Source organism: Lissotriton vulgaris, chromosome 11 (genome assembly GCF_964263255.1).
Source record: "Lissotriton vulgaris chromosome 11, aLisVul1.2, whole genome shotgun sequence".
NCBI lineage: Eukaryota > Metazoa > Chordata > Amphibia > Caudata > Salamandridae > Lissotriton > Lissotriton vulgaris.
Window position 1 is genome coordinate 1,001,935,275 of NC_141699.1, and position 15,332 is coordinate 1,001,950,606.

General features: G+C 50.4%; 1 protein-coding gene across 7 annotated transcripts in view; it reads left to right on the top strand.

Moving 5' to 3' along the window:
- ATP13A3 (ATPase 13A3) overlaps positions 1-15,332 on the top strand; it is a 486,442-nt gene that overhangs the window by 303,247 nt on the left and 167,863 nt on the right. For all 7 annotated transcript variants that reach the window (XM_086944284.1, XM_086944281.1, XM_086944283.1 and 4 more), the window contains 2 exons: positions 9,345-9,417; positions 15,200-15,332. The exon at positions 15,200-15,332 is cut by the window's right edge and continues 45 nt beyond it. In XM_086944284.1, coding sequence (XP_086800410.1) covers positions 9,345-9,417; positions 15,200-15,332 — 206 coding nt within the window. The remainder of the gene's footprint in view (positions 1-9,344; positions 9,418-15,199) is intronic.

The following is a 15,332-nucleotide window of genomic DNA, read 5'->3' on the forward strand; positions in this document are numbered from 1 at the left end:
GGTCGGACCCATTCCGACCGCCGTGCTACATCGTCGCCCATCTTGCCGGAGAGTGCTCGCCATTCCGCCCTGAGCTCAACTAGTGCATCAAAGATATCCCGGCAGGTCGGCTCCGTCTGCAAGCACTGCTGCTCCTCAGTGCGAGACGATGCGTGCAATGCAGCTCCCAGTTCGCTGTCGGGCAGGGGGCTGCAGGTACAAGGCGAGAGTACAGTCGCCGCTGCAGAGAGGGCAGCCGCCATTTCCAGAGCCTTGGGAGGTGCACAGCAGGAAGGGGGCGAACTCAGTCCCAAAGAGTTAGGGTCCGGGCAAGTATCGCGCACGATTCCGGAGTGTTGCAAGGGATAGAACACTGCCGCCGCGATGCAAGTCGGGGCAATCCAGGGGCGACCCACACAAAATGGACGGCGCAAGTCAGCCTCAGCCAGGGGGACGATCGCAACAAAGGAACACTTCACCCCCGTGTACCGATCTCACAGGTCGGGGCTCCCAGGGGCATCGAAAGGGATCCGTCCGACACCCCCAGCAACGGTGCTGCGAAAGAATGGATCCACGTTTCCGGGGCTCAGCGGACTGCAGCCGGTCTGGAGGTCCACGGTGGCAGGGAGCGACACTGGTCTCAGAGCCTGGACACGGAGACCGCCGCCCGTCACGCCGATATCTCCGGAAATCTGGCAGGTAGGGACCTCGGTGGAACACCGGGAGTGTCAGTGCGGTCGTAGCTATGTTCCGCTGCGGTGCGAGGTCGGATTTGCGGTCAGGATATAGGTGCGGAACGCACAAGCTTGCGGAGCCGGGAATCGAGCGTCCGTTCAGGTCGCCATCTTGGCTCCTCAATCGAAATCATCTTTCTTATTTTCCTTTAGCTGTTCACTCATTCACATTTATTTACAGCCTCCTATCAAAGTAGCAGCTAAATCGGCCAGTACCCTGTCCGAGTAGCACCATGCAACCTTGTGCCTCTTTTTCCACAAACTTCAATTATCTGATAGACACTTCTAGCTGCAGATTCCTTACCTTAGAATTGTCCCCAAACGTCAGACTGGATCCAGACATTTTTCTTGAGCAGTATCCAGCATGCCAGAAGGCTGTTTCGTTCGGCTTCCCGGGGATGGTCCACGCTGGAAGGGACGTGCACAGTGCCCACATAGGCACCACTCCAGTGCACTGACATCAGTTCTTTTCTTTCCGTGCCAGTCAGCGCAGATGCAGAAAGAGCTACCCATATTCAATTTTTGACTGGTCTTTATCAACTTCTTTTTTGACATATTTTTGGGATCCTTTCACCTGGTGTGGCATATATGTCCTCTTTAAAAAAAAAAATTTTAAAAGCTGGTTTAAAGCCCTGCGGCTCCTTTCACCTACAGATGTCAGTGACGGACCCGCAACTTTTTTGCTTCTGGTGTGTGCAGCACAACCTGTGTAGACTGCCGCACCATGCACCCAAACGCCTTGAGGGAGCGTTCCCTCAAGCTCCTTGCCGCTTGACATAAGACAGTGCATCTGAAAGAGACACGTTAGTGATAGATTCTTTACCTTAGAATATCCCCAGGCGTCAGACTGGATCCGGAATTTTTTGCGCAGCAGTACCCTTGCGCGTCGGTAGGCGTCGTCTGCGGCTCTGCGTCCGTCGTGGGCGCCGTGATGACGTCGTCGGAGTGCTTAGACACCGCCTCCGCGTGCTGACGTCAGTTTTTCTTTTTTCCGCGCCAGTTAGCGCAGATCTGGAAAGAGTTGTACCCAAGTCACTTTTTGACTAACCTTTTGCGATCCTTTTTGATCCATTTTTCGAAGTCTATCGACTCCGACGGTGCCGGTAGGAATGCCCGGGTTCAAGCCCTGCGCCGACTGCAACCGACTGATGTCGGTTACCGACCCCCATCGCCGGTGCCTGCACTGTTAGGGCCTGGACCACGACGACAAGTCCTGCTCTGACTGCCGAGCTGTCCCGTAAGCAACTCGAGCTTCGGTAGTCTGCCCCGCGCCTCTCGAGGTCCCGGTCCGAAAGGAGGTCGAGCGACCGGTCGCGGGGCCGTAGCTCCCACAGCAGTTCCGGGAGTCGTAATCGGTCTTCGGGCTCAAAGTCCCCCCCCCCCTCTGACACTCGCGCGACGCGGCCAGGGTTTCGGGCGACTCTGCCCACACGGCTCCGCAGGTGTTGCGGCCTGCCCCCCACACCCGCCGGTCCCTGGGCAGGACGCGACGCCGGGGGAGATTGCTGACTTCCTCATGGCAATGAGGTCGCTTGCTCCTCCGTCGGGTTCCGTGGTGCCTTCGGGCCAAGCGGTTCCATCTGGGTCCCCACGCGGGCCGGGTGCTTCGGCACCAGCGCCGTCCGGGGCTTCGCCCTAGGCGACTTCAGTCCCGACGCCGCTGGGTCCGGTTCCGGATCCGGGATGTCGCTGGTCGACCTGATGACCTCGCCGACGCCGGCCCCTAGGGTGTCGCCCCCGGCGCCGTCCCTGGTCCTGTCCTTGTTTCGGGTCCGGCGCTGGAGCGGCGCCGCTCTCGACGCCGCTGGGAGATTTTTATTTCAATGACCCGGCCCCATCCTTTGAGCCTGAGTACCAGGCTGTGGGTGACGAGGACGATTGGGAGGGGTCTGAGGACCCTCTGGCACGTGAGTGTCGGTCTTCTGTGGACTGGACAGGAGAGCTTGGGGAGGCCAGTGGGCTGGGCACTTCGCCCAACACTGGCTTTGTCTCTCCTCCTAGCGTGGCTACGGAGGAGGGGGCTGCTTATAGCGTGTTGCTGATATGGGCGGCCAAGGCCCTGGGCCTTGAGCTCCCCGTCGCGGCCGTGACGACTAACCTCCTCACTGAGGTCCTTAAACTGCAGTCAAGCTCGGCTGAGCCTCTGCTGCCGTTTAATGAGGCCTTGTCAGACGTTCTTTTGGGCACTTGGTCCAGGCCCGCCACAGGACAGCCTGTGGATAGGAACGTGGCCAGACGCCACCGCCCGGCTCTGGGTGACCCTTGCTTTCTGTCTACCCATCCCACCCCTGAGAGCTTGGTTATCCAGGCCTCCAATTCCCAGACCGCATTCCCGTCGTCTCCCCCCGACCGGGAATCTAAGAGGTACGAGAATTACAGAAAAAAGATATTCTCCTCCCTAAGTTTGGGATTGCGGTCCGTTAATATCGCGTGCCTCTTAGGCTGCTACACCCACTCTCTGTGGGACACGGTCGCGGACGTGCTGCCACACTGCCCGTTGGAGGTACGGGGTAGACACGGCCAAGCCCTGGTGGAGGGCCGGGATGCAGCACGGTATTCCATCCGGTGTGGGCTGGACACTACTGACTCTCTGGGCAGAGCGATGTCAACGACGGTGGCGATTCGTTGTCACGCCTGGTTGAGGTCCGCCAATTTCTCGGCTGATGTCCAAAACACACTTATGGACATGCCGTTTGATGGCCGTTGCCTCTTTGGCGACAAGGCAGACCATGCGCTTGAGTGCTTTTAAGGACTCCAGGGCTACGGCCAAGTCCTTGGGCCTCTCGGCTCCGCGCCAGCAACTGGGTGCCTTTCGCTCCTTTCGTGGCCAAGGAAAGGGCGCCCCCACACGTACTGCCAGCCACGCGTGGGCAGACTACCATCCAGCGCGGTGGCGGGCGTGGAAACCGCCGTGGCGGGGGTCGGGGTCCACGGCGAGGCCAGTTACCTACCCCTGCAGCATCCGCCTCAAAACCATCCTAGTCCGTGCTTTCAGGCCCATGTGACGCCAGTGGGGGGTCAGGGTTCCCTATCACCACTCCCACTGGCGCACCGTCACATTGGACAGGTGGGTGCTGCAAATCGTCCGAAGGGGCTACTCCCTCCCCTTCGAGACGACCCCTCAAGCCATGTCACCGCAACACCACTGCGTATCGGGGGATCATTTGCGGCTTCTGCAGGAGGAAGTTTCGGCCCTCTTGGCCAAGGCGGCCATCAAGCGCGTTCCTGGGCCGGAAGTAGGGTGTGGTTGCTACTCCCACTACTTTCTGGTACCCAAGAAGGGCAAAGGGGGCCTACGCCCTATCTTGGACCTACGGAACGTCAACGGCTTTCTCCAGAAGGAGAAGTTCAAAATGCTGACTCTGGCTCAGGTCTTAGCTGCCCTGGACACAGGAGACTGGATGGTAGTGTTGGACTTGCAGGACGCTTATTTTCACATCCCCGTCCTGCCGGCCCACCGGCGCTACCTGCAGTTCACGGTAGGCCACAAGCACTTCCAGTTTACCATGCTCCCCTTCGGCCTTACCAGCGCCCCACGGGTGTTCACGAAGGTGATGGCGGGGGTCGCAGCTCATCTGCGCAGGTTAGGGGTTTCAGTCTTTCCCCTACCTCGACGACTGGTGGTTGAAGGCGGGCTCGCCCCAGACAGTCGTCAGCCACCTCCAGACGACAGCAGACCTCTTGCACCAGCTGGGGTTCTCCATCATTGTGCCGAAGTCACACCTGTGTCCCTCTCAGAAGTTCCTTTTCATCGGAGCGGTTATCGACTCGGCGCAGTTTCGGGTTTACCCACCCGAACAGCGGGTTCGGGATATACAGGCTCTGATTCCACTCTTTCAGCCTTTATCCCGAGTTTCGGTCAGGTTGACGCTGCGGCTTCTGGGGCTGATGGCTTCCTGCATCCTTCTGGTGCATCACGCCTGTTGGCGGATGCGGGCTCTGCAGTGGGACCTGAAGTTTCAGTGGGCCCAGCATCAGGGCAACCTGTCCGACCATGTCCTGATCTTGGAGGGCACTGCGAGACCGCTGCAGTGGTGGCTCACGGACCGCGATTGGGTCAGAGGCAGATCCCTCTCCCTTCCCCAACCGCAGCACGTAGTTGTGACGGACGCGTCCTTCCAGGGCTGGGGAGGCCACATGGGAGAGGCGGAGATCGGAGGCCTCTGGTCTCCGGCGGAGTCCCGGCTCCATATCAACCTTTTGGAGCTATGGGCGATTCGTCTAGCACTGAAGGCATTCCTCCCCTCTGTCCGGGGTAGTGTAGTGCAGGTGTTCACAGACAACACCACCGCCATGTGGTACTGCAACAAACAGGGCGGGGTGGGGTCGTGGACCCTCTGCCAAGAGGCTCTGCGCCTCTGGCAATAGCTGGAACATCAGGGCGTGACCCTAGTGGTTCAACACCTGGCAGGTTCTCTGAACGCCAGGGCGGACAAACTCAGCCGCCGGTGCATGATGGATCACGAATGGCGTCTGAACTCGGACGTGGCACAAGGTCTCTTTCTGCAGTAGGGAGAGCCTTGGTTAGATCTATTCGCCACCAAAGAGAACTCGCAATGTCATCAGTTCTGCGCGTTGTAATTTCCAAGGCGGCACTCGCTCAGAGATGCTTTTCGTCGCGAGTGGAGTTGTGGTCTGTTGTACGCCTTTCCGCCTATACCACTTCTGCCCAGAGTGCTGAAGATCAAGCCCGACCGGGCACAAGTCACCCTTGTGGATCCGGACTGGGCACGAAGGTACTGGTATCCCGAGCTACTCAGTATGTCAGTCGATCCCCCTGTTCGTCTGCCTCTTCAGGAGGACCTTCTGTCGCAGCAGCAGGGGACGGTCCTCCACCCGAACCTGTCCAGTCTCCACCTCCGTGCTTGGAGATTGAGTGGCGAAAGTTGAGGCCATATGACTTGCCTCCTGAAGTTTGTAACATCATTCTGGCAGCCAGGCGTCCCTCCACAAAATCGCTATACGCTTGCAGGTGGAACAGATTTGTGGCATGGTGCACAGCAAAGGCTGTGGATCCTCTCTCTGCCCCTCTTTCTGGGGTTCTCCTCTTCCTTCTTTCTCTTGCCCAGCAAGGCTCTGCTCTGGGCACTATCAAGGGCTACCTTTCTGACCTTTCAGCCTTCCTAAGGCTGCCTGACCAGCCATCTTTGTTCAAGTCCCCTATTGTAAATCGATTTCTGAAAGGCATCACACACACACGTTTCCACCTGTTCCCTTCGTGATGCCTCAGTGGAACTTGAACCTGGTTCTAACTTTTCTGATGTGCGCTCCCTTTGAGCGACTTCACAACTGTCCTCTCCGCCTTCTTACTCTGAAGACTGCTTTCCTGGTTGCCATCACCTCTGCCAGGAGAGTGAGTGAGCTCCAGGCCTTATCCTCTAAACCTCCTTTCCTTTCTGTCCATCCGTACAAGGTTGTGTTGCGGACAAGACCCTCTTTCCTGCCCAAGGTTGTCACGGCCTTCCACATCGGGCAGTCATTACCTTGCCCACCTTCTTTCCGCATCCCTCGAAAGAGGAAGAGAGGCTCCACCGTCTGGACCCAAAACGTGCGCTCTCGTACTATCTGGATCGCACACGTCAGTTCCGGGTGGATGTCCAACTCTTTGTTGGTTACGTGGGCGCTAAGAAGGGGAAGGTAGTGCACAAGCGGACCATCTCCCAGTGGATCATCTTGTGTATCCAGGCGTGTTACTCCTTGGCTAAGAAGGAACCCCCTGTTGGTCTGAGGGCTAATGCCACTCTGGCCACGGCGACTACAACTGCCTTGGGCCGAGGAGTGCCCTTGCAGGACATTTGCCAGGCAGCTACGTGGGCCTCTCTGCACACGTTTGCCAGACACTATTGCCTGGACAGCCAAGTCCGGAGGGATGGCTTCTTTGGCCGTTCCGTCCCCCAGGACTTTCTGGTGTGATTATTGGTTCGCAGACCCACCACCGGGGTTGGTATTGCTGGGGTATCTATTCTAAGGTAAGGAATCTATCACTAACGTGTCTCTTTCAGATGCACAAGTTACTACTTGTGTAACGATATATCTGTAAGAGACATTAGTTAGTGATAGATTCCTTACCGACCCACCCATCCTCCCCGTTCTGCGAACTGATATCTAGGATTAAGGTCATCCCCTTTCAGGGCCCTAGTTTCATGGCACCAGTGTTGGTGTTTAGCATGGCTCTGCGTTTCTGGAGCGAAAAAGCTGTGTCTAAGAACTGACGTCAGCACGCGGAGGCGGCGTCTAAGTACTCAGACAACGTCATCACGATGCCGACGACGGATGCGGAGCCGCAGACGACGCCTACCGTCGTGCAAGGGTACTGCTACGCAAAAATTTACGGATCCAGTCTGACGCCTGGGGATATTCTAAGGTAAGGAATCTATCACGAACTAATGTCTCTTACAGATATATCGTTACACAAGTAGTAACTTGTGCGACAGTCTCCATCCCGGTGGCGCAGCTCTCTACCAGCGACATCATTGCTTTGAAGTTTTCCAGATCCAGTTTGACTCCTAGGGGTTGTACTACAGGTGAATAATCTGCAGGTAGAAGTATGCATCAGAAAGATTGTTCCCACAGGTAACCTTTTCTTACAGTGCTACACTTTACCTCTGGCGCAACCACTCAAAGAGCATTCTTTCGCCACATTAATTTATGTGTTTTAGATTCCTGCTTCAAGCAGACTGCCACATTGTTTATGGTCCTCATTATGTTTGAATAGACGATGTATAGTAGTGCTCCAGACTGTTTTTCAGACACATAAGTGGTCAGGGTTTAGCCATATCTCTTATTCTGTAGTAGTCCACGAGCCAAGTGGGACCAAAACACACCTTTCGGTTTCTGATTGCACTCATTTACTGTGAAAATACAATTTAGGTTAAAGGTTTTAGAACAATGTTATTGGTGTTTTTGTAAATTGAGTTGAAAAATAACAACTAGATGCAATGTTTCAAATATTCATGATGTTTTCTTTGTAGTAAAATAATTTACTAGATTAGGAAATTCTATTGGATAATGAGGGGAATAATGAAGTGAGGATGTATAGCAAATGTCAACCTGAAAGCACAGCAACAAGCAGGCAGCCTTTTCTTTTAAGATTACTTCAACTTCTCTTCCCCAGGCTTTTTTCTAAATTGCATAGTGCTCAAGACACAATAAAAGTCAATTTGAAACTTAATCCTGTAAAATGTTGTCATATTTACAACTTTATAGTATTCTCAATCATTTTATTGAGTATTCTGAGGAAGCTGCAACCATAGTAATTTTCTCAGCAGTATTCCTGAATTTTTTTTGTGAATTCCATGTTCACTTGAGGTAATATACAAAATAAGTGCTTCTTCGAAAATGTCCAGCCAAATGTAAATGTACTTACTGTTCGTTTTCCTATTTTGAAGCTTCCGCCAATTATGGGGTTATTTATTTCCCATTCTTAAACTGGTTGTATATCTACCCTTGTCCATGACGGAAGAAAGGAACAGATGTACAAACTTATTTTCTGGTTGCACACCCTGTGTTTGGGTAAATCGCAGGGTTTGCAGAAAGAAAACGTGTTTTTCTGATGTACAAACCTCATTAAGCGATTCAGTAACTTGTTACCAAATCGGTAAATGAGTTTAAGAAACCAGTCGTCAACGCTATATGGAAGGGAAGTTTTTAGGGCGTTCCTTTAATATAGCAATTCCTTCTGGTGGATATTAATGTTTCGCAACCAAAATCCAGTCACAAAACCGCAATATTTTACCGACCCCTGAAAGATGGTGGAAATCCGTTTCCAAACAGGAAGGTGTCCCTAAGGAACCTCTTTTCATTTTGTGAATGGTAAAAAAAACAACATATTTTGCGAGTATTTGTTGGTCCATGGAACCAATGACGCCTTTTAAAAAATAGTTTTGAGAACTTTTTTTTTTTTTAATATGCATGCCAATTTCCTTTAAAGAAAATGGGCTGCATTAAAAAAATGCTTATTTTTAAAGCAATTGCAGACATGGGGGTCACCAGACCAGTGACAGCAGCAAATCATAGTGGGTTGCAATTTGCGACCAACCAAATCAGTATTAAAGAGGTAGGTTGAATTGCAACCCACTGCGATTTAGTATTTTGAGAAATGTCCTATTAGTGCATAGGTCGGTTGACAAAAACTCAGTAGTGCTCAAATTGCAACCAGTTTTCTCGAATCTTATCTTAGTACATCTAGCCTAAGTATTTGAAAATAGTTTCTGTAGGGATTTGCCTCACAAACACATGGTTACCCAAAAACGTACAAATGTATTGGTTTTCACCTGCTTCGCAAGGTATTCTCTACTGAAAGGCATACTCTGTGCCCCTTGTTGCATTTTTACTCCTAGGTAACATTACACCAAGGTGGTGTAGTATTACTTGTAAATAAGTAGATTTACATGTGTATACTTACATTTTGCCCATTACAAAGATGAATTTGCAGTTGTGGCATTTTGCGCTTGCAAGATGAACTTGGGTGCCCAAATGACCATGTGAATCTGGCTGTTGTACTTTTTCTGTTGATGGCCAAGTAACAAAATTAACATTAATGATTTTATTTTATGTATTCGTGTTTTTCTTTACTGAAAACTTGGTTTGGTGAGACCGATATTTCATTGTGGTTTATCATTTCTTTTATAGATACTGAGTAATTTAGGAGATTTTCAGTTTCTCTTCATTGATCTGGCTATCATTTTGGTGGTGGTGTTTACTAGTGAGTATATGGCTAAACTACTATTTTATGATATTGCACCCTACGTTGTAGAGTTTTATCCCATCCCTTTCTCTTCTGAGTACCAAATATTAAACCGCTTTTGTGCAATTACAAGCATACTGCAGTGTTTAGTTTACATCTCCATCTTGAAATTGATAATACACTCTCTTACAACACTCAGCAAGCGGATATTAACTCCTGGAACTGAACACCAAGATTCCTGTCAAAAGTTATTTGTTTTTACATACAACTGTCGGGATTGACCATGTTCTTGAATATCCATTGTTTGCAGGATAATAGTTTGATCACATGGCTGTAGGCCAAGACGAGAGCCCAGTGTTCTGCCCAAGTGTTAGTCAATTATATTAATTATATTTGTGCTTTTTAACAACTGTTATCATTTGATCTCAAGTTCAAGAGCTATGCGCCGTCATTCCTGAACCTTAGGAGAAAGTGTAATATGTAGAAGCCTTTCTTTTATGTACTGTGAATTTTAATTAAGGATGGTGCTTATCTAAAAAAAGTGTTGCAGCCACAATGCTGTACAATATCTTAGATCAGTATTCACTCTTTAAACATGAAGAATATCTCACTTTTTGTGTTTTCCCTACTAAAAAGTTGAAGATGTTGTGATGTCAATTCTATAAAAGTAGCAGAGAGGAAACATTTAGGCACAGTCTGAATCGCAGTAACATGTGGAGTGTTATGTAATATTTAAATATAGCTGAATGTGCTCATACCATTTAGTATTTGTACTTGTACTGCAATAAAATAATGCCTTTATGTGTAGTGTACCATCTTGATCTGTAATTTGCTTTGCTAAGCAGGAAATGATTACGGTTGTTACAAATTGCTAAAGAGAGGATGAACCCTGTTTATCAGAATTCAGATGTGCGCAATCTAGCCTCGGATTGCTTACCTTAGAATATTCCCCAGGTGTTAGATTGGATCCGGAAAATCTTGAAGTGCCTCTGCGTGCCGGTAGTTCCTCCACACCAGAAGTGACGTGTGAAGTACCTATATTGGTGCCACCCTACCACCCTAGCACACTGATATTAGTTATTTTCTTTCAACGTCATCACCACAGATCTGGAAGAGCTGCCTTAGTTCTTTTTTGGACTACCTTTTCAACTTTTGTGAAAAAAATATATTTGTGAGCTAATCTACTAGTGTGCATTAAGGATGCTCCCTAGAAAAACCTGTGGGGTTTAAATCCTGTGGTTTCTGTCACAGGCAGATGTCTGTGACAGACCCCGCCTGGATTCCTTGTGATGCCTGGAGCTGGAGTAGGACTGCAAGGCCTGCCCAGACTAATGCTTGATAAACCCCAAGGTGGTCCAGGAGCGTTTCTCAAAGCTCCTGGCCGCCTGACACTGGGTGACTCTGCCCGCAGTCACCCCTGTGTGTTGTCGTTGAGATCAAAAACCTCGTCCAGTAAGTCTCATCAGAAAAAAGTCCAAGAAGTCAAAGCGTTCTTTAACTTCACTGAGCCGGTCCAAATCATTGAGCAAGGTGCAGGAAGCAACATTGCTAATCTGTGCCCCGCTTGCATGCTTCAACCACGAAGCCAGAGTCTGGGTTCGTTCTGTGCCTCCCAGAGTTTCCTAGAGCCAGAGCAACCCCGTCCAGTTGAAAAAATTCAATGCAGCTATGAACCTTCTATTTGGGCAGGCTGACTCATTTGGATAGCCTTTAGGCCCGATAGGTTTGGCAGGTGCACCATTTGTATTCCCGCCGGTAGATTTACCCTCTGCGCAAGTTAAGCTCTGGTGCCAACAGGATAAAGACTCTGGGGGGGAATACGATTGGGGGCAAATCTAAGGATCTTTATGGGTATCCTGACCCCCTAGAGGAGCCCCTGTCTGAGGGTAGCCGGTATGAGGAACTGTCTGATGCCAATGGTCTGGACATCTCCCTGGACACTGGCCTAGTTTATCCTCCTAGGGTTGACACGGAAGAAGGAGCTTAATTTCCCATGGTAGTGAAGAGGGCGGCTGATGTCCTCGACCTTACACTGCCCTAGTCAAGACCAGCATCTTGACAGAGGTGCTTCAACGGGGATAAGCCCCCACGGAACCTCTTCTCCCTTTTAATGAAGCCCTCAATGGGAATCTGCTTGGGCCTGGGCCAAGCCCTGCACAGGCGCTTCTGTGCACAGGATGATCACCCACCTGGTAGATCCAGCTTTCCTCAACCAGCACCCTACCATGGAGAGCAAGGTGGTCCAGGCCTCCTTGTCCAGGGTTAACCCTGGTTCTTTCCCTACCACACCACTGGATAGGGAATTCAAGAGGCTGAGCATCTTTTGCTAGAGGATTTTCTCTTCCACCAGCCTTGCACTGCTGTCAGTGAACACTGTATTCCTCTTGGGCTGTTATTTCCACACCGTCTGGGATGTAGCTGTGCAAGTGTTCAATTGGTCATGGAGGAGGCCTTAGCCATCCTGACCCAGTCTATTGTAGAAGGCAAGGATGCAGCGAAGGTCACAGTGCGCTCCTCACTGGACACGACAGACTCACTAGGAAGAGCAGTTGCTTTGTCTGTGGTGCTTCGTTGCCGCGCCTAGTAGAGGTCAACTGGCTTTTCCGGGAATGCCCAGTCATCCCTTATTGATATGCCCTTTGATGGCACTCGCCTACTTGTTGACAAGGCAGATTCAGATCTGAAGCTCTTTATGGGCACCAGGCCCATTGCCTGGTCGTTGGGACTTTCCATGGCCCCAAACCAGCCCCATTCTGCCTTCTGTTCCTTCTGTGGCTATGGTAGAGACGACCAGCTACATATGTTTTCGCCCAGCCAACAGGACCAGCAGGCTCCCCAAAACTTTTGTGGCTGCAGATGCAGCTCCCACAAGCCACATGTGACCCAAGGCCAGAGATCTGCCCACTACGCCACCCCCTCACAGCCACACCTTCCTAATCCCTTTAACTTTCCCTCTCACCATCACGGGCAACTGGTTGGCAGCAGGATCACACACCACCTTCCCCGAAGTCAGTTAACATTCTCAACAGCCCATCTAAGGACGTCAGGGGTCCCAGTCTTCCCCCTACCTTGATGGTTGGTGTTTTGAAAGGAGGCACGCCCCAGAAAGTAGTCTTCCACTTCCAGACTACGGCAGACCTCCAGCAGTTGCTGGAGTTCGCTATAAACGTACCACAGTCACCCCTAAATCCCTCTCAGACGTTTCCTTACTCTGAGCCTTTCTGGGCACATTGGAGATACGTGCCTATCCTCCGGAGCTGCAAGTCCAGGATATTAAAGCTATGATATTTTTGCTTTGCAATGGGACCTGAGGTCCAAGTGGGTATAGCATCAAGGGAATCTTTCCGAACTGTTGCAGATATCGGTGGTACTGCAAAAGACCTGTAGTGGTAGCTGACTAAGTACAATTGGGTCAGCGGCAGACCTCTCTCCCTTCCCCACCCGGATCTGTCAGTGGTGACAAATGCGTCCTTCCTGTGTTGGCTTGCCCATCTGGGAGAGGGAAAGATCAGAGGACTCTGGTCTCAGGCGTGTTCTCAGCTCCACATAAACCTGTTGGAGCTGAGAGTGATTTACTTGGCATTGAAAGCTTTGCTTCCATCCGGTGTTTATGGACAACACCACTGCAATGTGGTACTGCGACAAGCAGGGCGGGGTGGGGTCATGGCCTCTGTGCAAGGAGGCCCTTTTCGCCTCTGGACATGGCTTGAACGTCCAGGATATTGTTAATGTTGTACAACACCTGCTGGGATCTCTGAAAGCCACAGCGGACAACAAACTCAGCCATAATGCCTTGTGGATCATGAATGGTGTCTCTATCGCGAGAACATGCAAGATATCTTTCTCAACTGTAGAGAGCCTTGGTTAGATTTATTTGCCACTGCTGAGAATGTGCAGTCTCAGTACTTTATGCACTTTGGTGTTGTCATAGCGGCTCTCAGAGACTCATTTTGTCTGAAGATGGGCCAAGTAATCCTGTATTCCTTTTCTCTAATACCTCCGCTGACTTAAGTTCTGTGGAAAATCAGGCAGGACCAAGCCTCAGTCATCCTTGTGGCTCCAGATTGGATGCAGGGGTATCCTGAACATCTGAGCATTAGTCCTCTTATCATACTACCTCTGCGGGAGGAGTCTCCTATCACAACAGGGCAGAGGGTCCTACACACAAACTTGTGCACACTCCCCCTTCATGCATGGAGAGTGAGCAGCAGCAGTTGAGAGTTTCTGATCTTCTCCTGAAGTCTCTGAGGTATAACAGGCAGCCAGTCATTCATCAACAATGACCATAAACGCCTGCCATTGTGCCAAGATTATGGCTTGGTACATTGAAAACAGGATGGCCCTCTTTATGCACCCTTGTCCAAAGTGTTGCTGTTTATTTTGTCATTAGCCTGGCAAGGCTCTACTTTGGGCAGAGTTAAAGATATCTTTAAACCATCTTGGCTTTCTAGCAGTTGCGAGGTATCCGCAGTCCCTGTTCAAGTCACCTTTAGGGACCCTGATCCTGAAAGGACCTCAGCAGTGCTTCCCCCTAAACATTTTGTTATGCCCCAATGAGACCTTAAGTTTGTTTAAAGCTTGTTGATGTGTTCTCCCTACGACCCCATGCATAGCTGCCCTCTAAGACTATTGATGACAAAAACAGTCTTTTGGTGGCCTTTACATCGGCCAGGAGGGTCAGTGGGCTACAAACACACTCTGTTCACCCCCCATATGTCAGCTTTTTACAAGACAAACTGGTCCTCTGCATACATGCCTCATTTCTGCCAAAAGTGGTGGCACCTTTCCACATCAGCATCAGCCAAAGCATCAAGCTGTCAGCCTTCTTCGCTCCGCCTCACCCATCCAAGGAAGAAGGGATACAAGAGCATTGGCATTCTACATCATTCGCACCAGAGAACACCAGGTGGGAAAACAGCTCTTTGTTAAGTTCTCTGGAACGAAGAAGGGGATAGCAGTGCAGAAACACACCATGCCCGGTGGGATTGTGCTCTACATTGAGATCTGCTATGCACCGGCCAAGAAGCAACCCCCTGAGGGATTGCGGGTTTGTTCCACCCGATCAAAGGCGGTGACCACTGCACTAACTCACCCAGTCCCTGTCCTAGACATCTTTCAGGCTGCTACGTGGGCATCACTGCATATGTTTACCTAATACTACTGCCTAGACAGTCAGGTCTGTTGTGCCAGACACTTGGCCCTTTCAGTCCCCCAGGACTGTTTGGTCTGAGCCAGTTTGAAGACCCACCTCTAGGGAGGTATTGCTTTGATATCTATTCTACAATAAGAAATTTGCAGCTGGAAGTCTCGATCAAATTAACAAGTTACTTACTTTGATAACATATTATCCAGTAGAAACTTTCTAGGCTCAGATTTCTAACTGACCCTCCTTGCCAACTTCTCAGTTTCTACGAACCGGACTTTCTATCTAAAACTCTCTGTAGGTCCATAGTTTCTGCCCACTGATCCATCAGCCTTCTGACATGGCTCAGTGCACCTGGCACGGAAATATTCACAAAAAGAAACTGATGTCAGCGTGCTGGGGTGGAGCCTATATAGGCACGTCACTTCCTGTGTGGAATCGATTGACGACCCCTACCGGCTCGTAGAGGTGCTGCTCTAGATTTTACAGATCAGTCTAACACACGGGTAATATTATGAGGTGAGGAATCTGCGGCTAGATGGGGATTCTACCAGACTAGGTGTTCCCGAAGGTAACTCGTTTTTTTATGACACAAATGCATTGGTTCCAGAATTAGTTGATGTTAAATAATAGTGTTCTTATGTTTTTTTTTTACAGTGAGTTTGAATCCTGCCTGGAAAGAACTTGTTGCACAAAAGCCCCCATCTGGCCTCATTTCTGGTCCTCTTCTCTTTTCAGTTCTTTCCCAAATTCTTATCTGTATTGCCTTCCAAACGTTAGCTTTCCTTTG